Source organism: Cydia fagiglandana, chromosome Z (genome assembly GCF_963556715.1).
Source record: "Cydia fagiglandana chromosome Z, ilCydFagi1.1, whole genome shotgun sequence".
Lineage (NCBI taxonomy): Eukaryota > Metazoa > Arthropoda > Insecta > Lepidoptera > Tortricidae > Cydia > Cydia fagiglandana.
In genome coordinates this window covers 11075309-11102350 of record NC_085959.1, presented here as the reverse complement: position 1 = coordinate 11102350, position 27042 = coordinate 11075309, and the positions used below count along the sequence as shown (strand labels likewise).

The 27042-nt window shown below is 36.9% G+C and overlaps 1 protein-coding gene and 1 long non-coding RNA gene across 2 annotated transcripts in view; both read left to right on the top strand.

Annotated features, from left to right (window-relative positions):
* Positions 1-27042, top strand: part of LOC134678332 (uncharacterized) — a 381674-nt gene that overhangs the window by 212916 nt on the left and 141716 nt on the right. The gene's annotated exons all lie outside the window — the stretch shown is intronic.
* The window catches only part of LOC134678322 (uncharacterized), a 113082-nt gene that overhangs the window by 47778 nt on the left and 38262 nt on the right, over positions 1-27042 (top strand). The window contains exons 5-7 of the mRNA XM_063536850.1: positions 4404-4499; positions 13296-13358; positions 26727-26810. Of these exons, the coding sequence (XP_063392920.1) occupies positions 4404-4499; positions 13296-13358; positions 26727-26810 (243 nt within the window). The remainder of the gene's footprint in view (positions 1-4403; positions 4500-13295; positions 13359-26726; positions 26811-27042) is intronic.

Sequence of the window (27042 nt, the reverse complement as noted above, 5' to 3'; positions counted from 1 at the left end):
TGTACAGTCCGACAAGAAATTGTAGAAATTAAAAAGTAGCAACACTGTAGTCTTGTCCCTTTCAAATCAATTTAAGAAAATGGGATGACACTACAATATTGCTAGTTGTTAGTGACCTTGCCTATGAAGGTGATGGTTTTGCGTCCCGGGAAGGGCATTTATTTGTGTGAAGAACATTTGTTCCCGAGTCTTTATCTATATTTGTAAAGCCTTTACCTATATACCTTTGCCTTTACACATACAATTCACTTTCCTATTGAAAAACAAGTGCTTGCCATTGTGCATATGGGTACCAAATTTAATCTACACCGTTCATCGGTTTATATTTGATGATGTAACAGGAACACATTTGTTATTTTAGCATTAATAACATATTTTATATACTTATTAGAGGTATAGTAGGGATAAGTTATTGACTCACTCTTACCTTTGTAGGGACGTTGTTACGTGTTGCATTTGTGGGTGCATAATCCATTTTTCCATGACACTGTCACTATAGATAGGTAGATATTCAGCGCCTCGGTCACATTGGATCCTTTGGGTGAAATGCTGCGTACGGCCCACAATCCTTTTTTCTTTCTTTCCTAAGCAGTTTCAATAGAGGCGATTTTTCAGACGGCGCCTGCGTCTAAGCGACACTTCCGCGTTGTTCGCCGCCCACAATGATGTTGAAGTATGCTTTTTACTACAAATTCTAATTTACAAACACTATTATTCGGTATTTTCTTGTGCTTCGATAAGTTATCTGCAAGGGGATAGCTCGCGCTACGTAGCTACACCTAGGAGGCGATAACGATTTGATTTCGCTTGTCAAAAGTGTCACTTGGCTAGGCAATGTATGACAGATGGCGAATCCCGGTAACGAAAGTTTTGCGTTTCGTTACAACATTGCAACTTGGCTAACATTTTTGTATTCGTTAATATTTTTCGACAGACTCATCTACGGTACCTGTCATTCCCATACATTTTTTATCGATTCGTTAGCGATATCTTTTTTCGAAATGTGTTTTGGCTAGGCCCCCAGGATTCCGTAGCGTTCAAGGTTGAACCCTTATCCAGTATAAAGTAACGTATAAATTGCCAGGAGCCCGAGCCCACTGATTAACAGTTCGCCGGACGACATCGGCCTGTCAGTTGTTCGAAACTATCAAAATTTTGTTCTGACAGGCAGATACCGTTCGGCGGACTGTTAATCAGTGGGCCCTTAAAAACATATATCGTACAGTCGTCATCAGATATATCGGAGCGGCCAATGTGTTCACAATATCTGAACACGCACTCTAACGCCTTGACAATAGAGGCGTGTTTAGATATTTGTGAGCGCTCCGATATATCTGATGGCGACTGTACTTACTCCTTAAACGATAAAACTTTTGTTTAACAACTTTTAAAAATGACGAAGGTTTCATAATTTTCATAGAAAATAAATATTGTATTCAATGTAAATACGCTCACATAATTGTGATTAACGTTACTAAGCATGACAAGTCTTGTCATGCTTCAAATAAGTACTTAGAGCATTTAATAACTGAAGTCGTCTTTAAGATCTTACCCCTCTGCCGAAAACCTTGCACAGTTGTGCAAACTTTTGTATGGACTGACATATTTAGCTCTGTGTAGGTACGTTACGTAGAAATCATGTAGAAATATGAATACATTTGACGTCCCCTCCCCCGCAAAAATCGGCATCAGAATGTTTTGTACAGAAAGTGACAGCCATGACACAAAATTAATGCTCTAAGTTCAAATATAACAAAATTCGCAATACATTGCGTCTTAAAATAAACTTTACAGCGTAATAAGAATCTAAACACAAGTAATTTTTAAAAGTTGCCGAACAAAATGTTGGATAGTTTGAGAACTACAGCCTACTGTTAAATTTATTGCTCCTGTTACAAGCCACACCCGGTATTATTAAAGTATCTAGGTATTGGTTCTTTAAAACAAATTTTTCCTTGTAACTTTTAAAATAAATGATGTTCTTTTGACCAATATGTAATCTTAAGCTTCGTGTGAGAAAATTATCTAAACTAAAAGTTAAATATCCATCGTGGTTTTGAAATTATTTTCTATTTACTTGCTCCATTACAACAACTTTTTATCTTAACTCAGATATCGTTGGGAATTAAGAATCTTGACTTTGTGTATTTCACATTAAAAGCGCTCAAACAAAGGGATGATCAAAGAGCTTTTTAGTAAAAAACCTCACTGAGAGCACTTAGTTACCGAGAAACTCGTGGTTCAATAATTTCCCCTGTCAAAGCTAAGGGGGATGCAGCCAATTACGGTGGATTAATTTTATACCTTTATTTGGTGTTTATCCGCCCGTTTTCAAGTCGACCTGCCCATTGGGGCCCTTCGGCAGACCGTTACCGTCTTTGTCGTAGACATATAGTTAAATAGATCTTAAAATGAACCGTGAGTGATGTACGTGGATTATTGCGGTTTATTCTTGCCCGGTTGTACTCTATAGTTCGTTTTTTATAGCATTAGAAAGAACTCCAAAGAAGCAAGCGTGCAGTTTTTATCAGGCTCTTTAATTGTTAATAATTATTGAATTATCTAATGTAACATGGTCAATACATATAATTTACTTCAAATTATTACCGCTAAAAGTGCTGGATTTGGAACCACACGCTTACTTCTGCGAAGTTCTTTTTAATGCTAAAAAAACGGACTATAAATTAGGATGCCTCACGCTAGCCCGAGCCGTGCCCGGCAAGAGGCGTCCGACATGTTATTTTCTATGACGGACGTATGATATTATTATATGATCGGTGATCCCGTGGTGCTTTCCGTAGAAAACGAAGCGCCGGAAGCTCCGGCCCGGCCTCGGCCCGGTCTAGTGTAAGTCGTCCTTAATGTAGCTTGCCGGGATTCGGTTTTTTGGTAACTTAATCAGACGAATTCACAGACACAGGTTTTTACGAAGGCGATATCCGCCTAATTTTCTAACCCGGCGTTGAGTGATCAGTCTACCGGAGTCAGTTGAGGGACGGTTAGACGAGATAGGCGTAGTTCTAGAGTACTGCAAAAAATTGTTGGTTCTTTGGCTTGGATTCCTTGAAAAACCAATTATATACGACATGCCCTGCCATATTTTCTGTAAAATTACCAATAAAAAAAGTACTGATAATTCCGCTATTTGATGTAGAAAAAAAAAGATCAAGATGCGAATTGACGGTTAGCGAGGTCTATTCAAGTGTAGCTAATATGTCTGTAACTTGCGAACTTTTGACTTGCCTCTTGGCCCGCCTTGTGGCCATTTGGCCGATCTCACCGTCAATTAAACTTACATAACTTAAACAAGGATGTTTCGTCCTTCAAGTTGCTGCGAAGCCGAAAATATTTAAGCTGTTGCGGCGAGAAAACAGGAGCGGAATACCAACTATACAAATTGATCTCTATTTCATCTACAATATGATAACAATCTTACTGAAAAATAAAATTAGTTAATTAGTAGAAAAAAAAAACAAGGGGTTGCACTTCGGGGGTGCCGACAGAAGTGAAAACTCAATGACTGGTCCAAAATGTCTGCAGCACTATGTATAATTGACCCATCCTCCTTTCTATTGAAAAACTTTAGTTCCGAAATTGCTGGCCAGTGAGCTTAAATTTGTAGCGTTAATTGTTTAAAATTCAAATAGAAATTGTAAAGTTACCTTGCAGACCTCGCATCTAAATATATTTGGTCATGATATTTTGAGTTTTATTCACCAGTACTAGAGTTCACTTTTATTAGCGATTTTATCAAGATGCTTAAGCTACATCGAAATACCTATATAAAATTACCAATTTGTCACTGAGGATATTATGGCTAACGAGTGCTGGTTCTAATAATAAATCCCAACACACTCAACACTGGCGGATTCCGATATCCTGGTGAATTTCTTCATCACAGCCTCGGCAGTCATAATATCCTCAGTGACAAATTGGGAATTTATAGGTATTTCCCTTTGGTACTTTAATAAATTCTGGTTCCTTTATTTACACCCGGTTCGAAGGACCATGTTCACGCGTCTAACGGGTTTATGTTAATAATAACTCCAGTTTATACAATAAGATATTTATGAATATAAAATTTGACAAGAAAAAAAAACTAAAGAAGCCGCGTTAGCTTTTTTTATAATGTAGGCTGCCAGCATTATAATATATATAAGCTGCCAGCCTCCGCGGAGGTGTAATTCCGTTTTCTTGCCAACAATCGTGTACCTTTTTTTCTAATGCTAATAAAAACGAACTATAATTAGAGTCAATTTTTTTTTTCAGGAATCATTAAGAATATAATTTAATCCTGCATATTATACATACACACATACACGATGTAAAGAATTGTATACAATTAATATACAATTTAAACCTTTATTGTATTGCTCTTACTGTAATTTGACAATTGATTGCAGGACCTCAAATTCATGCTGCTACCCTGGGTCGTGGCCATGGTTCTCGAAACCATGGTCGAGATGGTCAATCTGGTCTATCTCTTCTACTTACAAACGGTAAGTATTTACCATTAATAATATAAAATAATAGGACACTTCATCTTAATTAAGTACCTAACTTGTTTGAATGCTGCAAGCATTCAAGAAATCAGTTACAATTAAAAAAATATACGTTACAATCAAGTTCCAACATCTTTCTAAATCAGCACAAATCGTGGCGTTTTAATGCCTAAAAGGTCCTTAATAGTCCTTATCTTATTATATCCTATTGTTTATACCTAAAGTTAGCCTACCTAATACAAATAGCCCTAAAATAATTGGGTAGTTCAGGTAATGTTACCAGATAGAAATAATACATTTATTCCCACGGTTGGGTGAGCCGAATTATTATTTACTGTATATTGTCTTTTGTATTTATCATGCTAGCGCGGGAGCTGCAATCGAGATGAGGTCTATAGCAACTTTACGGAGAGTCTCAAGCCCCCCGTACATTGCGGAGATTCGGTAATAGATGTTCGGTGGGATACGTGTAGTCGGAATCATGTAAGGTGTTTGTTCGACGTTCGGCTAATCGGCTATACTCAAATATAAGGTCATTATGAACGACTTTTACGATGGACCAACATTATGAGAAAAAAAATAGCTATTGTGTTCAATTTTTTTATCTTTTCAGGATTGGTTCTTTAGCAAAAGTTGATTACGATGATCTGGTACAGTTATAGGATAATTAGTAAACTTAATAATATCGTGATGTTTAAAGCTACACTGGCAGAGATAATATTAAGATAAACGCGATAAAATAGCCATCTGTAACTTTAAACTGAAAAGTTTACAATAAATGTGTCCCCGTAATAGGTATGTTGCCAACGGTAGCTAACTAAAAATTCATTATTTAAACATATTCTTAAGTAAGACTTGCGGTTTTTTTATGCGATAAACGCAGCGTTGAATGCATGCGAGCACGAGCAACGGAATGCAGGAAAAATTACAATGTGCTTACCGCTGCGTATTACCGCGTAAAACAATGTATAAGTCATTAGATTATCTGATGTAAAATGGTGTGCGGCAAGCGCATTGCTTTTAACGCTCCGTTTATTTCATAACACAACCGCGCGCCTAAATGTTTTCGTATTATTATTTATTTACTCATCGATTAAGTAGGTATGAAAGTTTATAGAGTAGGCTTTACTTAGTATTAGTAACTGTTATAATACCGTCGTACCTATCGTAATATGACGTTGATTGAAACCAAAAAATCTGAGAGCTATAAGTAAATAAGAAGGCATATCATATTCATTTCACTCATACAACAAATATAAATAATTTTGTTTCGTGTAACAGTATAGTAAATTAAGTTTTATAAATAACTTTAACTTAAACCAATAGGGCTTTAGGATTCGCAGTTACCTACATGTTTACCCCAACCTGTGTACAATATTTTTAGACAATTCGATATACATTTACCATATCTATGCTTCTTTGTTTGAAACCAAATTTTCATACAAGTTTATAGGTTCGTAATTAGTGAGTATAATAATTAATAAATCCAGGGAAGAAAATCGGGACTACGTTTGTATGGAAAAGCGGTCTTCCACTATCCTCTTAAGGAATTTCACTATTATTTTTTTCTACTCCCGTACTTTTATTTTTCATTTAAAGGGTCACGCACACACCTTTAGTTGTCAATACAAGTCTTTAATCTATTCCCCAAAAAAGAATTTGTGCATACACGCATTATCTTTTTGGCGATTTTACGATACTTCGTGTAATGACCACTTAAAAAATATTGAATGAAATACAGTGTTGCCAACCTTATTTTAAATGTCATCTCTGACAAATAAGTGAACCATAGACATGTTTTTTTTATTTCATTCATTCTTTTCCCGCCCGTACCCTCCATTTTTGCTACTTCTTGAATTAAAAAGATTTGTCAAATTTTCAATTTTATTTCAAAGTAAGTGCTTGGTCGTAGAAAAAGTATTGTATGCAACGTTGTTTAATTCAGTCCAAAATACTCGTGGCGTCTTTATTAACAATTTTCGGCTTCGCCTCAAATTGTTACTCACGCCACTCGCCTTTTTTGACCTCTCTTAAACAACGGTTGCATAAAATACTATTTTCTAATTCCTTAATAACACATGCATTACGCTTGTGTAAGAACTGACTTTATGATATTTATGACACCATTACATTTGAATTAGGGGAGAAGAAGGAAAATAAATATCAGCCTGAACCGAGCTCCAAAAAATTTAATAATAGCGTTGTGAAATACGAGTACACATCTCAAATTAAGTAAATTTATTTCTTATTCAAAAGGGCCTGCATAAACAACTATTTATTTTATTTATGCATGTATTACAAATCAAATCCTCGCTTACCAGCAATACAAAAACAACAAGTCTATTACATATTTGATTCTCATTTAATATTAATGGCGAGAGTTGCCGAAAGAGGTTTATTTGAGACGATCTATTAACCTCAGTCACATAAAGGCAGTATTTTCTTAAATCATGTCAGAACCAGACCTAGCCTACTCTGCTTGACATTATATTAATCATGTCAAATTTTTATCCCACTCCCTCAGTTTGTTTAATTCAAGATGGTTTAAAGTTGGCTTAGAAGAATTCTACCTAAATAGCATGAAATTTTTTACAATATTTGGCACTTTTGTTCATCGTAAAAACAAATTATAGTAGTTTATGTGACTGCTACACTATGATCTGTTTAGACGACAACGGTTTCACTCACTCGAATTTTTAGTCGCTGTTGTCGACATGTTTCGGGCCCGTCGGGGGTCCTTCCTCAGGCTCGAGTGCTCGCGTCGGTTGCACTTCGCCGGCTACACATGTCGCCAATAGCGACAAAAAAATTAAGTAAGTGAAACCGTTGTCGTCTCTTCCTATGATCTGTTCTTGTACTACCAGCATTGTTACTCTGTTGGCTCCTCTACACGATGGGCCAGCGCCGGCCACTCCAAGGGACGCAGCTATCCGGTAGAATGAGATAGCAATATCACTTGCTCCCTCTAACGCATAAATGCGTCCCTTGGAGTGGCCGGCGCTGGCCCATCGTGTAGAGGAGCCATGTCACGGAACTCGCGGATATAAGGCGGCGTGGCTAGGAAATGTTAGGCTTGTTGTTGGGCTGGACTAGCAATTACACGATCGATGTTATATTTTATTTCGAGCACTACGCAAGAGGATCATAACTCATGTTAACTGACAAGTGAACGTTGAGTCTACACTACATAACTACTTGTTGGCTTTTAATAAGCGTATGTTAAAGGTACCTGCCTCGTTCAGAACTGTTCAAGTGTTCACTCCTGCAATGTTATTGGTGAGGATCGGATTGTGACTTTGTGTGAAGACAAACTTAAGACAAAGAATCGTTGGAAAAGACTTTTTTGTTTTCTTAGAACACATTTATTGCTTTAAAATAAAATCATGTTCATTCATTTTATCATTTTCACAATAAAGAAATTGTATTTCATTCATTTTATAAAAGCTGTAACGGTTCGGGGAGCCCTATAGTGGTATAAAATAAAAGTAATAAAGAAATTGGTATTAACAAGTATATTAATTACTCCAACAAGAAATTTACGGTAATATAATAATAATATAGCTAGCTCAGTCGTAACTTAAATAAATAGGTATTAATTTTTAGAGCACAGGGGGTGAGTCTGTGTTTCAATAGGCTGGAAGACCTTGGTAACTAGGGGTAAAAATATTTGAATATTGGGCGCCTTTATAAAATAATAAAAACCGTCTGACCTCCAGTTAGATAAGGAATGAGAAACGAGCCTTGCAGATTCGTGGTGGTGAGCTCAACCACCCCGGTGCCGCAGCCGCCGCCTCCGAACGTCCATGCTAGTTAAGCCGCCAAGGAAGCACCAGCTCAGCGCGGTCTGGAGCACATCCTCGCCCATGCCGACGCCCTTGACTAACTAGGGGACTGAAGGGGTAAACGAAAACCTCTTCTTAAATAAACCTCTTTCTGAAATACCCTTTCTTGAAAGCCCTGCCTGAAGGCCTGCCTGAAGGCCCTGGAAATAATTTAAAAAACAATAAGTATGTGGCTTTGCCGATTCTCGACGAGAGTTAAAATTCACCAGAACGGTTGAGCAACTTACCCAATGCAGAAAAGAAGCCGGTTTGTAAGTCCGTGCTTTCATGTCGATGCATGGGGCCTTCAGAGGTTATGGTACGAGGAACATAATATTCTCCCTGAAAATAAGTAATAAAACAATAAGCACTGAACACGTCTCGAACAATTTGATACGTAGATCAAGAAAAATACTTACGATTAAGCGGTTTAAGCCGCGATTTAAACAATATGGCTCACTGGCCTTTGAAGAAAACGGATCGACATCCTACTCCATCACATCCGAAATAAAAATGACAACTGACAGATCAAACCGAAGATACTTCCACTGCTGCGCTGCGTTTCGTTGCGCGCACGATGTAAATAAATACCGCGTCCAAAACTCGTTTCAATAAGAAAAGATACTTAATAATAATTTCCAAAAAGGAAAGAAGAACAGCAATTATACTTTTAATTAGGTTTTAATTTTTGTAAATTAATAAAAGAAAACCTTTTATTTAAAAAAATGCAGATAGCGAGCTAACTCACGCCCTCTGTTGATCAATGCAAGTATTAAAAAACAGTATTACCAACGCTCAACGCTAGATGGCCTTTATATTAGAAACGAAATATATTAATGCCTATGAGGCTTTAAAAAAATGTTGTTACAGTACATCCCTCCCCGAATAAAATTTTGACGTAGGCAAAATTTTGAGCTGGTCTCCAGCTCCAAACATCCATCCGCAGAAAGTAAACAACAGTTATCCACCACAAAATAATAAATTTAATAAAAAAAACAACCACCCAAATCGAACCCACGCACTAAACTAGACTTACTTTATAGTAAACTCAACGTTTGCAAGTCGAGCTCCAAGCTACAATTAAATACTACAAAACGTCGCATCGCGTATATTTCTTGGTGACATAACGAACGGCCCAGGCCGCGGGTTGTGCGTCCAAGTGATATAGCGGAAGACGGCATATAGCCAAGTGAAATTAAACTAACTAATATCGGTGACTGTACTACAACTAATTTAAATATATACAACGCGCATATCAGGCCGTGACTGTCAGACGTCACAGGTCTAAACGCGGTAATCAGACAATAACACAACAACAATGATACGTTGACCAGCTGTGTCTGAACGACAAGCAGACGGTAACGTTCAAAACAACACGAGACACAAGGAACTCGACTGTACAGGCTCCATTTCAGGCAATGCAAGTCTGTCAGTCTGACACACAATAATCCGATGTTTGCGGACAACGCTTTAAGGCGTGTACCACATAACAACCCCCTAACATCAACATTAACGTTCACGCATATGATTTAAGTCATACCGCAAAGCGTTAACAAAGAAGATGGCACTGCTATTAAGAGCTTGACGGTTTAAAGTCCGCCAAAACCCGACCAGCCAGTGCCGATTGGAATGCTGGTTTAAAGCGCCAGCACCCCGGTAAACACACGAAGAGTCTTTAAATCGTCCTCTTCGCCCACCAACAACAAACAAACCACGTGCCTGAGTTACGTTTGCTCAGACACGATCGAAAGGTAATAAGTACGCGTGTTCGAAAGGTAACTTTCCCTTCCGGACACTATGTAGATAAACACCTGCACGAAACACATAAAAAAAACTCCTACCGAAACAACAACAAAAAAAACACGCAATCACCGATAAGCAACTATTAACTAAGTCTTTACTCCATAAACGTAACGGTAATAAGGAAAAAACTCGATTTAAGTCGAGATAATAGATAAGGAATAGTAGGTAAATAAAATAACTCCCGGACAAAACCCTACAATAAGATTCAACAATAAAGACAAACCTCAAAGAAATGAACCCGGTTATTACTAAATGCGCACGCTGGACTAAGTTAAACGATTAAAGAACTAAGAGGTCAACCAGTTATTCAAAACTTAAATGGATGTTACAATTTTTTTTTTTAGAATCACCCTGTATGCTCTTCACATGTTTAACTTACTGTGTTAAAGTTCCAAAAGTACTAAATATTTAATATGAATATCTTGTGCTACCATTTACAAAACCGCAATTCACTATCATTAAGTTAGTAATAATATATTTAAGGTAAAAACAGCAGCAATAATTTGGCTGACTGTACTTAATTATTCTCCTACGCATCTATAGTGACTAATATTATTTAATATTAAATTAACCACCTTCCGGAACAAACAGTAATAAAACTAATAAATTTAGTACAACATTATAAAAAAATAAACTGCTGACTGTACCTCGTTCACATCAAAAAGACAAATTCATCTTCAACCATTAAGCATAAAAAGAATAGATAAGCTTGCGGTACTATTTGAAAGAAAATTTAGGTATAACTTGCTTGACACTTCACTTCGGTAAAGGAATAAAATAGGTAGGTATGGTCAGCACTTTTAGCAATTAAAAAATAAAACTGAATAATTATATTTGGTAACTCACTAAGCAAGGGTAAATAATTCCAACTGACTGTACTTTTAATACATAAGAAACCTCCTACAACAAAACATTCTAAATTAATTAATATTTTTTAACTAATATTTTAACAATTATTTTGCCAACCATACCAATGAGGATAAATGTACACTAAAATAGGTACAGAAATACTTGTAACACCTGTTCATAACATTCTACTTCAAATTATTTAACTTACTACCTTCATAACTACAAGATAACCTCTCAAAAGTATAAATAAAATATTTAGTTTTAATTACACAGTACCGCAACACTAAGGTAAATTAATAAGTAATTGTAAGAATACAAGAATGGCTATTGCTTTATAACCTCCATTATACACAACACACGGTGCTTAACCGCTTTAACTACAAAGGAAATAATAAAAAGAATAATGGTCTTCCAGCTTGAACACACAAGAGCCACACGTAGGGCTGCCACTGTAACGGTTCGGGGAGCCCTATAGTGGTATAAAATAAAAGTAATAAAGAAATTGGTATTAACAAGTATATTAATTACTCCAACAAGAAATTTACGGTAATATAATAATAATATAGCTAGCTCAGTCGTAACTTAAATAAATAGGTATTAATTTTTAGAGCACAGGGGGTGAGTCTGTGTTTCAATAGGCTGGAAGACCTTGGTAACTAGGGGTAAAAATATTTGAATATTGGGCGCCTTTATAAAATAATAAAAACCGTCTGACCTCCAGTTAGATAAGGAATGAGAAACGAGCCTTGCAGATTCGTGGTGGTGAGCTCAACCACCCCGGTGCCGCAGCCGCCGCCTCCGAACGTCCATGCTAGTTAAGCCGCCAAGGAAGCACCAGCTCAGCGCGGTCTGGAGCACATCCTCGCCCATGCCGACGCCCTTGACTAACTAGGGGACTGAAGGGGTAAACGAAAACCTCTTCTTAAATAAACCTCTTTCTGAAATACCCTTTCTTGAAAGCCCTGCCTGAAGGCCTGCCTGAAGGCCCTGGAAATAATTTAAAAAACAATAAGTATGTGGCTTTGCCGATTCTCGACGAGAGTTAAAATTCACCAGAACGGTTGAGCAACTTACCCAATGCAGAAAAGAAGCCGGTTTGTAAGTCCGTGCTTTCATGTCGATGCATGGGGCCTTCAGAGGTTATGGTACGAGGAACATAATATTCTCCCTGAAAATAAGTAATAAAACAATAAGCACTGAACACGTCTCGAACAATTTGATACGTAGATCAAGAAAAATACTTACGATTAAGCGGTTTAAGCCGCGATTTAAACAATATGGCTCACTGGCCTTTGAAGAAAACGGATCGACATCCTACTCCATCACATCCGAAATAAAAATGACAACTGACAGATCAAACCGAAGATACTTCCACTGCTGCGCTGCGTTTCGTTGCGCGCACGATGTAAATAAATACCGCGTCCAAAACTCGTTTCAATAAGAAAAGATACTTAATAATAATTTCCAAAAAGGAAAGAAGAACAGCAATTATACTTTTAATTAGGTTTTAATTTTTGTAAATTAATAAAAGAAAACCTTTTATTTAAAAAAATGCAGATAGCGAGCTAACTCACGCCCTCTGTTGATCAATGCAAGTATTAAAAAACAGTATTACCAACGCTCAACGCTAGATGGCCTTTATATTAGAAACGAAATATATTAATGCCTATGAGGCTTTAAAAAAATGTTGTTACAAAGCTTAAGGTGAAATTTAGGTAGCAACTGAAGCTGCAGTACTGTTACGACTCTAACTGTTGTCAATTGTCTAGACAAAATAAGTGACGGATTGAACGTCATAACCACGACAGTAATAGTACTTAGGGTATACTGAAAATTCCTGGCCTGGTCACTTAGAAAAATAAGTCGTCTTATATATCAGAATCCAGAGACTTTCAGTATGGCCCACGTAGATTTAATTATTGTAGCTAATAAAAAATGTGGGTATATTTTTCAGTACCTTCACACTTAGAAATCCTTATATGGTACATACTTATATGGAGCGTAATTTTCCCTTCCTGTCCAGAGAGTGAAAAGCGCAGCCGCTTGGTTTAACCGGTTAATCCCGGGTTAGAGGGTTGGTGCAAGTGGCGCTAAACGTGTCAATCACCTGAATTTTTCTGCATAGAACTGACTTGAAACGAAAACATCAAACGTATTTATAATATGGTTTGTGTTTTGAATGCTCCGTCAACTCAGGGAACGAGTCAAAGATTTTCACGTTTCACGATATGCCTAGGAATTTCACGATATGCCTGATCTTACGATCGGCCGCCGACATATACATCGTAAAAGAAAAGTAAAATCTATTTTTCTGTTGCAGCTAAACTTCAACCCGGTGACATCGTTCCTGTTTACATTGGATTTCTTTCTCATCATTCTTAATGTAAGTTTATAATTATTAAGAGCCAGTTGCACCAACCACATTTGACAGACTGATGAACGTCAGCCGGTGCGCCCCGGCGCTTTACTATGAGACTTTCCATACTTAGAAATTTAGCGAAGTTTCTAACGATACGAATAGTTTGGTGCAACTGACCCTAAACAAGGTAAAAGTACTGGTGCTCGACGCAGTCCCAGTACATGTTATCTTGAATCTTAAGTCATTAGAGGTGACAGCAAGGTGTCATCTATTGGGCATTAGCATGTCGAGCAGTAGTACGTTTACTTTATGCGTCGGCTTTGACAATTCTTATCCGCGCCTCGGCTGTATACAGGTTGCTTCATGGTTTCTTGCGTAGAGTACGTAGGTAGGTATACTTACTAGTAATAAATACCCTAATCATCGCATAAGTATGTGGTTAGGTTTAAAAAATTAATCTTGTTATGTAGATTGTCTCTTCTGTTGCTGTAAATCAAATATAAACAAACCTAATTTCCGGTTGACACTTAAATCGTTTACCGCTTACAACGTTGTTTTGTTCTCTTCCAAAATAGATAGAAGATAATATTTATTTCTGACAGAAAATTTACATGTTATTCTTCCTTAAAAATAGCAGAAATTCACAAAAAGATCGTCAAGTGTAAACAAACAAAATTAAAAAAATAATAAAAAATATATAAGAATTTGTTTACCAATATTAGTAATATGAGCGAATAGAAAAGAATTAGAACATAGTCCCAATAAAATAACACACAAATTATGTTATTTGAGGTAAGATAAAATATTGGGCAAAAGAAACACTTGTAGGGTAAATAAACAACTAGAGATACTTAAAGATATTAAAAACTAAATTTAATTATAATACGTAGGTCACTCGATAAGTTTTGAGATGCTCGAAATTCGAAAATGGAACGCACCTGAATTATATATTTTTAAAAAGCAAATTTATTTAAAAATAGAACACAAGTTGCCGATTCGGTCCAATTTAAAAAATGAATATGTTACAGTCATTTTTCCAAAACGGTTCCCGCGTTTTTTCTTTGAAACGATGGAGCTTAACCGCGAACATTTGCGTGCTATGATATTTTACGATTTTATATTTGGTTTATCTGAACAATTGTGTTTGCAACGATTGCAGTCAGCGTTAGGAGATTCTGCTCCTTCACGGGCAACAGTTTTTAGATGGTGCAGAAAACATGTGGACTACTGAAATGTTGGTGCGAGAAGATCCACGACTAACATACAAGGACATAGAGAAGATCCTAGCGGTCAATTCGGGGAGCGTTAATATAATCCTACATCAATATCTTAAAGTGAGGAAGCTCTGTTGTCGTTAGATCCCGCGTTTGCTCTAACAAACTGATGAAGTTGCGATTTCTGCCCTATTGGATCAAGACTGGCAAAAATGTTTTCAAAGTTGGTTTAGATGAATGGAACTTTGAATAAAGAATGATAGAGAGTATTTTGAAAAAATGTAATATAAATAGTGCTAATATCTTGAATAGTTTTTCTGTATCTCAAAACTTATCGAGTGACCTACGTACTATAAATAAAACTTAACTTATCCAATATAAACTTAAAAATACTTAGAAGGTTCTCATACGGTTTCTCTTGCCGCTTGAAAAATAAACTATATTTCTCTTACCTACCCCGCATAACCTTATTCAAATATTACTTGAAAATTAGAATTTCAGGTACATAAGTAGGTAATTGACATGATGCCAACGGCCGCTTTCTATCACCGCACCGCTCGCCGTCGGCAGGGTGTTCATCCTCACACCCTAGAACCTAAATGGTCGCGTACTGTGCGATTTAAGAGGAATTTCCTCCCGCGGACGCTCCGGCTGTGGAATGAGCTCCCTCCCGAGGTTTTCCCGAGGGTCTACAGTATGGGGTTCTTCAAAAAAGGAGTGTACAGGTTTTTAAAAGGTCGGCAACGCGCATGTAACACCTCTGGAGTTGCAGGCGTTCATAGGCTACGGTGACTGCTTACCATCAGGCGGGCCGTATGCTTGTTTGCCACCGATGTGGTATAAAAAAAAAAAATGGTATTTGGAGCCATGTAAGCTTTGTTTGCATACCACGTAGCGACCTTAGAAGCTTATAACACTAGGTACACTTGATTTATCTTTCTCTCCGAGCCTATTTATAGCCGTATGAGACCGAAATGTCTAATATAATTACGGTCCCATCTCTATTTTACCCTCAGTGAAAGCGGATGACACGTACCCATCGGCACCGTAAAGAATATCCATCCGTTTGGCCTCTTTGGGTCTATACTTCCTACGCTACGGAGGCTCAAGCTAAAACTGGTCACTTCAAGGTCACGTGTGGTGAACGGAAGCGTTACGTAGTACATAATTAGTTATACTGTTATATGAATAGCCTTTTAAGTGGGTGTATACACAATAGCGACCGACGTTCATAGGGGTTCAGGGCATAATTGCCCTCTCCATTTCTATTAATTTGAAAGTTAGATAAATGTGAAATGTATTCAGTTTGAAACGGTTAAGATTAACTCACTCATTTTCTTTAATCCGTGATCGTTCGTGCTAGAAAGCTGCAATTTGGTATGGATACATAGATCATGCATGGCGACGGAACGGTAAAATAAAATCTACTTTAATATTTTTTAGGGTACTTACCTCCCATGCAAAATGATTTTTTAATTTTTTTTCTCTTTGGCCCTATAGTCTGGGCCGGGTATCGTTGGATAGGTGTTTCAAAACGAATACGGGTCTAAACAAACCAGTTTTACAAATTTAATATTTTAGGAAATAATAGCTCCGAAAGAAAGAAAATATCTCTAACTAAAAAAAAAAAATTATTGAGCCATGGGTGCAAAAAACATGACAAAATGTCGTGACACGAAAGCTTAACAAATACTTTCAATGAAAACTATAGCGAACTATATAATATAATATAATAATAATATTGTTTATTTCAAGTTTTAAACTCATACAGTAAAATACAATAAAATACAACACTATGAAATAATATAAAATTTAAAATACAATGAAGCAGAAGTTATAAATGTCCCTTGTTAAATTATTATGCCTACATATTACTATATAATCAGTCCAGCTGTTTAATGAGTTATTTCAAAAAATCTTCTCTTAGTAAAAAGACGTAGGTACAAAGCGCTGCGAAGGTACTCCCTTAGTCCCTTGCTTTGCTTGTAATGTACATGATACTTACTGATAATAGCTCTCATTTGGCTCGTTCTGATAGAATGGTAACTACGAAACCCTACACTGAGCATGACCCGACATGATCTTGGGCGATTTTATTTGGAGAATTCTTGCATTTATGCGTAAGGTATTCTTGTGGTGTTCTTTACTCACCCAATCAAAATGAAATAAAAATGAAAAATGTTTATTGCAATGTTATAATGAAACTTCGATAAATCTGTTATCGATAAGTCTGTATGTATTTTAATACAAATTGGTACATTTCTTTATTACCTTTATTTAGTGTAGGTATACCTACTTAAAAATAAAAACGTAAACATTACGTACAGTGCCAAAAGGAAAAAAAAACTACCAAAATGTCGTGTACTTCGCAGTAACTATGTTATTATACAATGTTATACATGTCTATGATAACGTTAAAGTAACCTCGATAACAGACTGCCAACCAATCACTTTATTTTGCCACAAAAACTTCTATTTCTGATAATAAGGTGAAAGGTTGGGACTTCCTATTAAGTATATTATACTTGTATCAGGAAGTCCCAAAATAGTAGCTGAAATGGGAATTATTGATAATGTACACCGGGAGCAGCGTTTGTAAGTACATATTTTACGTTTCATTGCATTTTGACATTAACCGCGTAAATAAATGACCTCACTGGTATTCGAGCTATCCTCCAGCTTCGTTAGTCACTTTACTTACCAACTAGACTAGGAAATCTATGTAGGTATGTGCTCGTATATAAATTCGAGTTAGGTGATCTCAAAACGATGTCATGTGCAACCGCACATCGCACATCGGAACTTGGAACCCCAAGTTCCAATCACCCTCCACGTTTTGTTTGACAAAGCGTAGCGAGAATTAAAAAGTTCTCGCGATCTCGTACGCCGTGAAACAATAGGTGTCGCACCGCCGTCTTCCCAGCTGTGGAGTAACGAGATATCTGTCAATAAAAAAACCGGTCAAGTGCGAGTCGGACTCGCGTTCCAAGGGTTCCGTACATTATTCAATTAAAAAACAATGTTTTTTAATACGTAAAACGCGAGTGAATTGCCTTTAAAAAACCCGTAGGGGTCGGAATAAAAACTAAGTAATTAGTCCGACTCACGCTTGACTACATATTTCTAATAGGTTTTCCTGTCATCTATAGGTAAAGACCTATTTTATGTATTTTGTACAAAATTTTACAAAATACATAAAATAGGTCTTTACCCAGTAGTTTCGGAGATAAAGGGGGGGGGGGAATGGTCATTTTTTGCCTATTTTCTTGAATTAATTCTAAACTATTTATTCTAAAATTACAAAAAAAATATATTTTAAATTCTCACATTGAGCTCTTTCATTTGATATATAACACGATATATATTGAAAAACTTTATTTTTCAATTTTCTCATTTATCCCCCAAAAGTGGCCCCCATATTTAAAATTCATTTGTTTACATTACATGTCCGTCTTTGGGTCACAAACTTATATATGTGCACCAAATTTCAACTTAATTAGTCCAGTAGTTTCGGAGAAAATGGGCTGTGACAGACGGACAGACAGACAGACAGACAGACGCACGAGTAATCCTATAAGGGTTCCGTTTTTTCCTTTTGAGGTACGGAACCCTAAAAATAAATATATAGCGTAAAAATCTGTACACTTATGTAGGTACGGCAGGTATTTTTGGTAGGCTTTGTTCAATAGTATGTGCAATTCGCAATACTCACGAAACTAAAAAAAAACCTGCGTCTCCCTTGCACTACGCGGAAAATAATTTGGATTAGAAATCGGAAATTCGCCACTGGACACCCATAAAAATCTCAATAAAATTAAGGCGAGATAGGTAGGGATTTTAAATCCGATTTGCTATCGATAAAACTTTATTTCATTTAGTCGCTAGTATATTATTAGTATTAGGTAGGAACCTATAAATACATTATTGTTCCTGGTGGATTGAAAGTCTATACACAATACTCATAACAAAGAAAGTAAGACGCTTAATAATAATCTTATTCGGTATTGTAAGTTCCTTAGGTTGGAAATAATAGGCTTATTACATCGGCACATGACCAATAATCATCACAAGCTCGTTTCCCTCGCATCTCGTTGGATCGGAAAGCAACCTAGTCATGAACGCTTATGGTTTAATTTCTATTGGACGCACACGTGTGACTGTGATGTTTCCACGATAATAGTATCTGCAAATCGTTCCTAATCTCCACGTCTCTGATCAGAAACTAATTACACGAAGGCAAACGATCAAATATTAGTTAAGTAAGTATAAATATGTAGCGACTTTAAGTGAACATTTCGATCATAAGGCGAGATACAATATATATACAGTGGTACTACTAAACGAAATTAATACGTTGTGCGAGATAGCAACATACTCTTCGGTCACCAGTTAGGTCAACCAGGCGCTTCGCGATTTCTGCGAACAACTTATGCGCGCTGGGACCCCATGGACTTAAGAGTTTCAACTCCAAATGGTACTATCTACCGAGGCTCTTATATTTGTTACGTTTTAGAATTTCGGCGCTTTCCGCCGCCCCGCCCGCTTTTACAATAGTCCGTTGGAGGTAAAGGCGAGATACATGTGGTATTTTATATTCTCTTTGAATTCAAGCGAACTTTTGAAGATTTGAAACTTTTGAAAGTAGAATTACAAAGACACCTAGCCACCGCCTATACTTAATTACTTAAATACCCTGTTATTCTAAGATTAGAATTTATCTAACCTCAAACGTAGTAGTTAGTGATTAACATTTTCTTCCGAAATGTAATCGATACTGTAAATCAGTGCATAAGTAAATAATTATGAAGGATAAAGGTTACCACTACTTTTGAGGTTATACAATTTGTGATCTGAACTGAAAATTAACGGAGTACTTATAATAAAAAGATGTTGATGTGCCATATTAAAAGCACATTAGTCAATCAAGAACAAACAAAAACTGTTAATCAATAATATTAACACAATGTTTAAAGTTCCGGAGCCATAAAGGAACAATTTAGTAAGTTATTTCCTCAAACTCTTGTTTTAAACTTTTTCAACTTCGAGACACAAAAGCTTTTGTCTTTAATTAAACAGAATTTGGGGGTATTTAAGGTTTATTTACATGGCTTTGTTTTTGTTCCGGTGGGTAAACGGATGGAAGTTTAATTGAATATCAGGATGCTAATTAAAAAAAAATTAATTTAAAATAGTGAAGTGTCGGCCAGATTAATAAGTGTCTCGGGCGACCATAGGGCGGGCTCCTTCTTGGCTCAAAGATTAAGTCTGGCGGTTCAAAGGGGCAACGCCGCCAGCATTCTTCCAGAAGCGGGCAGGTTAGGAGAGATATTTTATATTTAGTTTTAGTTGTTAGTTTTGGGTTTTTGTGTAAGCATTGTTTTAACATTGTTGTGTAGAGGGTTGTTATGAAAATAAAAGACCTCGAGTAGCGGGAAAAAAAATAATTCACTGACAACATTTACAATGAACGAACTTAAAAAATAATAATTTATCATATATATTAGGTATACCGTGAAATCCGCTAATTTAGGAAAAACGCGTTTTCCCTAGTTACCGGACGCTAGTGTACGTAAACGTATTTTCACTAGTTAAAGCTAGTTTTCATGGTGTTTTGCGAGAGCCAAAATGCCAAATAGATAGATACAGCGACGAGTGAAGCGAAGAGGAGCGTATTATGTTATCGTGAACAAACAGAGCGCTGTTTCGTCACTAAAAAGTCTTAGTTAAAACTAGTTTTCACCAAGGCACTTTGCGAAACGTAACTTTTTCTTGAAAAATTCTTTATAATGGGCTTGGTAACATATTACACATACAGTTATGGGCAATATATTTTACGTGCATTACATTACTCCTTCTATTGTTCGGTAAAGTTTCGGAACATCATCGTGCAAAAATTACCTACTTTAATTTTCCAGCATCTAACGGCAATTTAAATAAATTGGAGATTTTATGTCATACTAAAAGTAAATTGGATTTTGAAATTGGTCTATTAGTCTGGTCGTTAGCAATATTTAGGCAAAGTTAAAACTTCAGCGGTCTATCTACTAAATACGGGTAACCGGTAAGACGAATGCACAGTCCGTGTGTGGATGGACAATAGGAAATACTACCGGAATCTGAATCACCCCTATTCAGTTATGTAGATTCAGTTATTTCTATCAGTGAATGTTTAATTCCAATTATGAATGTTTCTTGGGCAACATGCACCAAGACGTTATAGGCGACAACTGACGAGGCTTTTAACGATTCATGCCGGTCAAAGGATTAACGAGAGTTAGGTATTTATAGATAAAGTAGTTGCACGCGCTCCACAAATTAGAGCCGTATTATCTCGTATTACTCGGCTCGAGTATTAGCCTTGAAACTCCTAATTCGACTACCTGCTAAGTACAGAACTACAGATATCATCAATAGTAGCAAATGAAGCAATGCGCCAAAAGTATCTGCCACTCTGGAAAACATGTCCAAAGTATCCGGAGGCATAATTCTTTTTGTTATATTGCTAGAGATTGGTGTACATATTTACATACCTAGTTTTAGTAGTTTTGATGCTGATTGTACTAACATTAAGGGCCAGTTGCACCAACCACACTTGACAGACTGATCAACGTCACTCAGCAGTGAACTATGAAACTTCCCATACAATAAAATTTAGCGAACGCTCTATAATAACAATGACAGGCGGTTTGGTGCAACTGACCCTAATTTGATTTTTTTAACCGACTTCCAAATCCCAAAGGAGGAGGTTATCAATTCGGTTGTATGTTTTTTTTTTTTTTTTTTTATGTTTGTTACTCCATATCTCCGTCATTACTGGACCGATTTTGAAAATTATTTTTTTGATTGTATGTATATGCATACAGATTGGTCCCGTTTTTGTCAAAATCCAGTTCTGATGATGGGATCCATGAGGAATCGACGGAACTCCTCAAATCTTTAAGGCATACATATGGTGATTTTTGTGTTTTTATCAACAAATCAAGCATATACATTCAAAAACGTGACATTTGATGAAGTGGAACTGCTGATGATGATCAGAACGGAACTCTTCAACGACGCATAGTTCACCTTTGGCGATTTGTCCTCTTCGTTATGTTTGTTAAGCAAGTTAAGTTTTTAAGCCACAATTTTATCAAGCTTGAGTTCTGATGATGGGATCCATGAGAAATCGAGGGAACTCCTCAAATTTTAAAGGCATGCGCATAGAGATTTTTGTATTTTCATCAGAAAATCAAGCATTTTCATTAAAAACTGTCGCATTTGATGAAGTGGAACTGCTGATGATGATCAGAACGGAACTCTTCAACGACGCATAGTTCACGTTTGGCGATTTGTCCTCTTCGTTATGTTTGTTAAGCAAGTTTAGTTTTTAAGCCACATTTCTGTCAAGCTCGAGTTCTGATGATGGGATCCATAAGGAATCGAGGGAACTCCTCAAATCTTAAAGGCATACGTATAGAATTTTTTGTATTTTCATCATAAAATCAAGCATTTACATTAAAAACTGTCGCATTTGATGAAGTGGAACTGCTGATGATGATCAGAACAGAACTCTCCAACGACGCATAGTACATGTTTGGTGATTTCGAATTTCGATTTTGACTTGGACTGGGACCCGGACTCATACCCGGATCCGGTTCGGACCCGGACTCGACTCGGACTCGGACCCGGACCCGGACTCGGACTCGGACCCGGACTCGGACCCGGACTCGGACCCGGACTCGGACCCGGACTCGGACCCGGACTCGGACCCGGACCCGGACTTGGACCGGGACTCGGACCCGGACTCTGACTCAGAGATCCGGACCTTGACCCGGAAAACCACTATGATACCTAAACTAAATAAACCACTATGATTACCTACCATAAAATGTGGGTATGATGATGCCAAACCCCTCCCGCTCAAACTCCCGTACACCGCACAGCATGCGCCGTTAAGTGGGTTAGGTTAGGTTTGAACTGCGATCCTCACAGAACCGAACAAAAGTGGGTTAGGTTTGGTTAGAACTGCGAGTCTTACAGAAACGAAATGCTACTAGAAAAGTGGGTTTGATTAGGTTCGAACTGCGATCCTCACAGAACCGAACTGCTATCAGAGAAGTGGGTTAGGTTAGGCTAGATAACTACGACCCTTACGGAAACGAAATGCTACTAGAAAGTAGGTACTGGTTTTACCTCCTTTTCTACATAGTGCACCATCTACCATAATCTTTCACCGGGCCCCATAGAAGTCGGTTTTTTTTTCTTAAAAATTATTTAGCAGTCTAATAGGATGAAGTGGTTGGAATTCACAAGTACCTAGGTATGTACAATTTTATCTGAAAGAATTCTTACACGATGTTCTTAACGTCTCTGGCAATTCGCGTCGAATGGAAAGAGTACACAGAGGCTCCCTAAAACGAGGTTTATATTATTATATTATATTACATACATTATAAGGGCACGAGGCGTCCGCCAGTTCCGTTGTAAAGTTGAACTTAATTATAATTTGTACCAAATCCTTTTTAACCGCAGAGAACAATTAGCATAATTTGTTAAAATATAATTTTCATCCATATAATATTTGCTAGCCACGTAATTTAAGCAATTATTAAGTGGCCTCTTGTTTTCGTTTCTAACGCAACTGCTGGGTCAAGGACTGCGGAAAGCTCGTGGGATTTAGTATTCAGCACTGTAAGGACTTGTTGTTTCTAAAGCCCTATTTAATCCAGTCCATATGGCCTAGCTTTTTTTATGCCTATTGGTCACTTTTTCTTTAGTATAGTGCGTCAAGCAAATCTTGTCAGTAGCAATGTAAAGCAAACTAAAGTAGGGCAACACTCAAAGAGTAGTATTGCGCTAAGAAAAGCAGCAATGTACAATGTACATCGAACCAAAACTTTTTTTTCCGCTGAGCGCGCCTTGTCACGTACGTCAATTCAAATTGTCACTCGCGGATTCTCTACTGAAAATGTTTGAAATTGTTATTAATAGGTACGTATGGACGGACAATTTAAAAGCGGTGTGATGTTGATAAAAATGATTAACTAATTTGAAGATCACAAAATAAAATTGTAAGTGGACTATGCCGTTAAACAAGAATGTATGAATAAAATCATTGCTTCAGCAGGTAGATGTCATACTGGATTTTCATATTTTATTAGATTTCTCAGTTGGCACTGTAGGCATTGTAGGCACCTTAGCTTTAATTAAGCACAGTCTTGTTTAATATATTGGTATTTAATGGTGACACAGCAGAAATATCTCTTGAAATAGAATCGATTCAGAATGTAAACATTGTAAACCATTTGTAAACAAACAAGATGATGGCTGTCATTCACGATCCACATTCCACAGATAAAACACAGATGACACGCGATTTTCGAATCATTCGAACACAGTGTTGCTAACCCGCGATTTTTCAAATTTGCCGCCGTTTGCTACTGACAAGATTTGCTTGACCCAGTTTATATTACTATATATGATGTTTTATATAAAATGTTTGATTTGTTTACTAGTTAGGTACTGTGTACTTTGTAGTTACTTGCTTCGGGTTGTGGGATTCGAAGTACCTAGTTAAGCTTCAGAGCCATAATCGAGACGCTTTTAACGATGGCTATTTTATCTGTTTAGGTACTGGTGTAGGTACAGACTTTATAACCTATGATTCAATGTTTCTTACAATTCCACCTAATAAATTTGTGCGCAAACTGGGGCCAAATTCGACATGTGCAACTGTCAGATTTCGCATCCACGTCAAATCAACAGTTGATTTTATCGCATACTGAGTGTTGATTCCATCAACGGCGGATAATATCATTAGGTACAACCAAAACTAAACTCTAAACTAAGGGTGGTTCGGTTTGGTTTGCTTGTCACCCTAACTGTGGATTGTTAATGTCAAATTTTGACATTGTACGTATTCGAGAACTTATGATTTTTCCCACATCAACGGGAGATCAACACGATACGTCAAACGACGCTTGTCGAATAGGGGTCCATTGGTTGTACCAAATGATATTATCCACCGTTGATGGAATCAACACTCAGTATGGAATAAAATCATCTGTTGATTTGACGTAGATGCGAAATCTGACAGTTGCACATGTCGAATTTGGCTCCTGTACTTATTGCAATCTTCTCGCGGAATACCTGTTTTCTGTTTTCAGAAAAAATACTTACAGATGTGAAACTATGTAAGGTTTCAATATTCTTCTGTGGTATATCGAAAGACACAAGCTTTTAAGTAAATTGGAAAATATTAAGCGATATGTACGTCGAATACGCTAATCAGCAAATTTCATGCATCCACTAAGAGATCTCCCCTAGATATCCCCCCTTCACTAATCCGAGGGGGGAAGGGTAGAAATTGTGCACTGCCACGAGACACTAAGTCTATTTGCTTGTTCTGCTGGAAAAGTTTACAAACAAAATTAACAAAATTAAATGTTTGCCTTTTTTGGCCGAAGTTTTCAGACACGAGGGTCTTTAAAATATCTGTGTGGGGTACTATTATAACTCCCGCACAACTGAAACGAACCGGCATGATAATAATATGATCTACGATTACTCGCTTCTTCTCATACTATACGAGGTCAAGATACCATTGGTTGACTTTAATCGAATTTGGGGAGCGATGAGAATGCTCCGTGGTTTATTAATCGGTAAAACGTTTTTAACGTTACAAATTCACTGAAGTTTATGAAATACTTTTTTTTTTATTTGAAAGAGAAGTATTCAATATTAATTATTATATTAAGGTTTGGACCTTAATTTTGTATTCTTTATAAAATATGATATTATGCTTTAATAGCCCATTAAAATCGTTCCAAATAAGGAGTAATGCCTTGCATTAGGTTGGCTGTTTTTTATACGATACCAAAAAAATAAAAAAGTAGAATAGAGCATTTTTTCATAGTAAAATGTAAGGTAAACGTACTAGTGCTCGACATGCTTATGACAAATAGATGATACCTGTCTTGCTGTCAACTCTATTGAGAATGACTTAAGTTTCAAGATGACATGTACTGGGACCGCGTCGAGCACCAGTACATTTACCTTAGCATTTAACTGAGCTATAGACTTAAACTCATAACCTGGATTTATACCGACCGGGTTAGGGACCGTGATTAACTTTTGTTGTTACCGTGTATTGTTTTCAAGCTCCCGATCGCGTCGAAATATCGGGAGCTCGAAAACAATACAAAAAGTCTAGTGAAATTAACCGTGAATCATTTAAAACTCTCATAACCTGGGTCAAATAAAAGAACAAATTGACTTGCGTGACTACATGTCCATCTATTTACTAACCGATGAGCGACCTTTAACTACACTCGGTATTAGTTCGAGATCTCGACAACTCACAGGTTTTGGCAGACTAATCATTAGTAGTCTGCCAAAAACTTCATTCTTCTTCGATTTCTTGAGTTTCATTAAACTTAGGGTTCTGTCTTTTCTCCGAAGTTTTATTATCCGAATTTCACTTTCCAAACCAACTTTTCGCAGATGATTTACTTTGGCAAGCAACATTTAGCAAATTTTCATTACGATAATGTTTTACTTGGTAGAATTATTGTGTACATAGAATTATAGTATTAATTATGATCATATGGAATACATTTCTTAATGTCATTAATTAAAAATTGGTTGCGAAATTGCTTTCAGCAATGATTTAGAGAACCAAATATCAGGTATAATAGATGTTAGGGCAATTGATAATGTATAAGATAATTAATTAAAGAGCGGTTCGTCAAACATCTCATCAATATACAATAACTGCTTCGCATTAATTATAACATAAGTAAGCGTTCACGTAACTTGTCTATATGAGACAACTTAACGGCAAAATAATCCAATTAAGGTAACCATTAGCAAAGAGAATTAGGAAAGCGTTGATTAGGAGGAAGATGTGTCTATAATTAGTTTGAGTTTTGCCACAGGACCGATCACAATTCATTGTAGTAAAATTCAGTCCCAAAAATGCACATGCATGCCGTAAATACAAAATTTTAAAAAATAAAACGAAAGATTAAATTCTCCCCAGCGGTCAGGACAAGTGCTTAAAAAGATAATGTTTTTTCTACTAGACCGTTTACTTCACAAGACTTCAGGCTGAATTAATGACGAGAACCAAGCATTGCCCACACTGTTTTCAAGTTTCGTAAACATTCACTGTACGTTGTTTTTTTTTTGTTCACAGATCTACGCGATCATATGCGTTATATCTCAGTTTCAAGAGTACGTGGCGGGCCGCGGGACGGTCGCTTTCGACTTCAATGATCGGGTATGTCACCGAGCTACGTTAAAGTGCACATTTTTGACGAGTTGAGTTTTAATAGCATTTTCCAAGACTTTTACCAGACTGCTGGATTAAGCACCAAAATAGGAACCTTCAAAACTGTGTCAACGAAAGTTATCTGGGACATAGCTTCAATAATGTCCAAAATATTTGTTGAGCGCCGACTCGCGAGCGGAGCCGTGTATTATTATAACTACATGTATTGTATCCTCGTGTA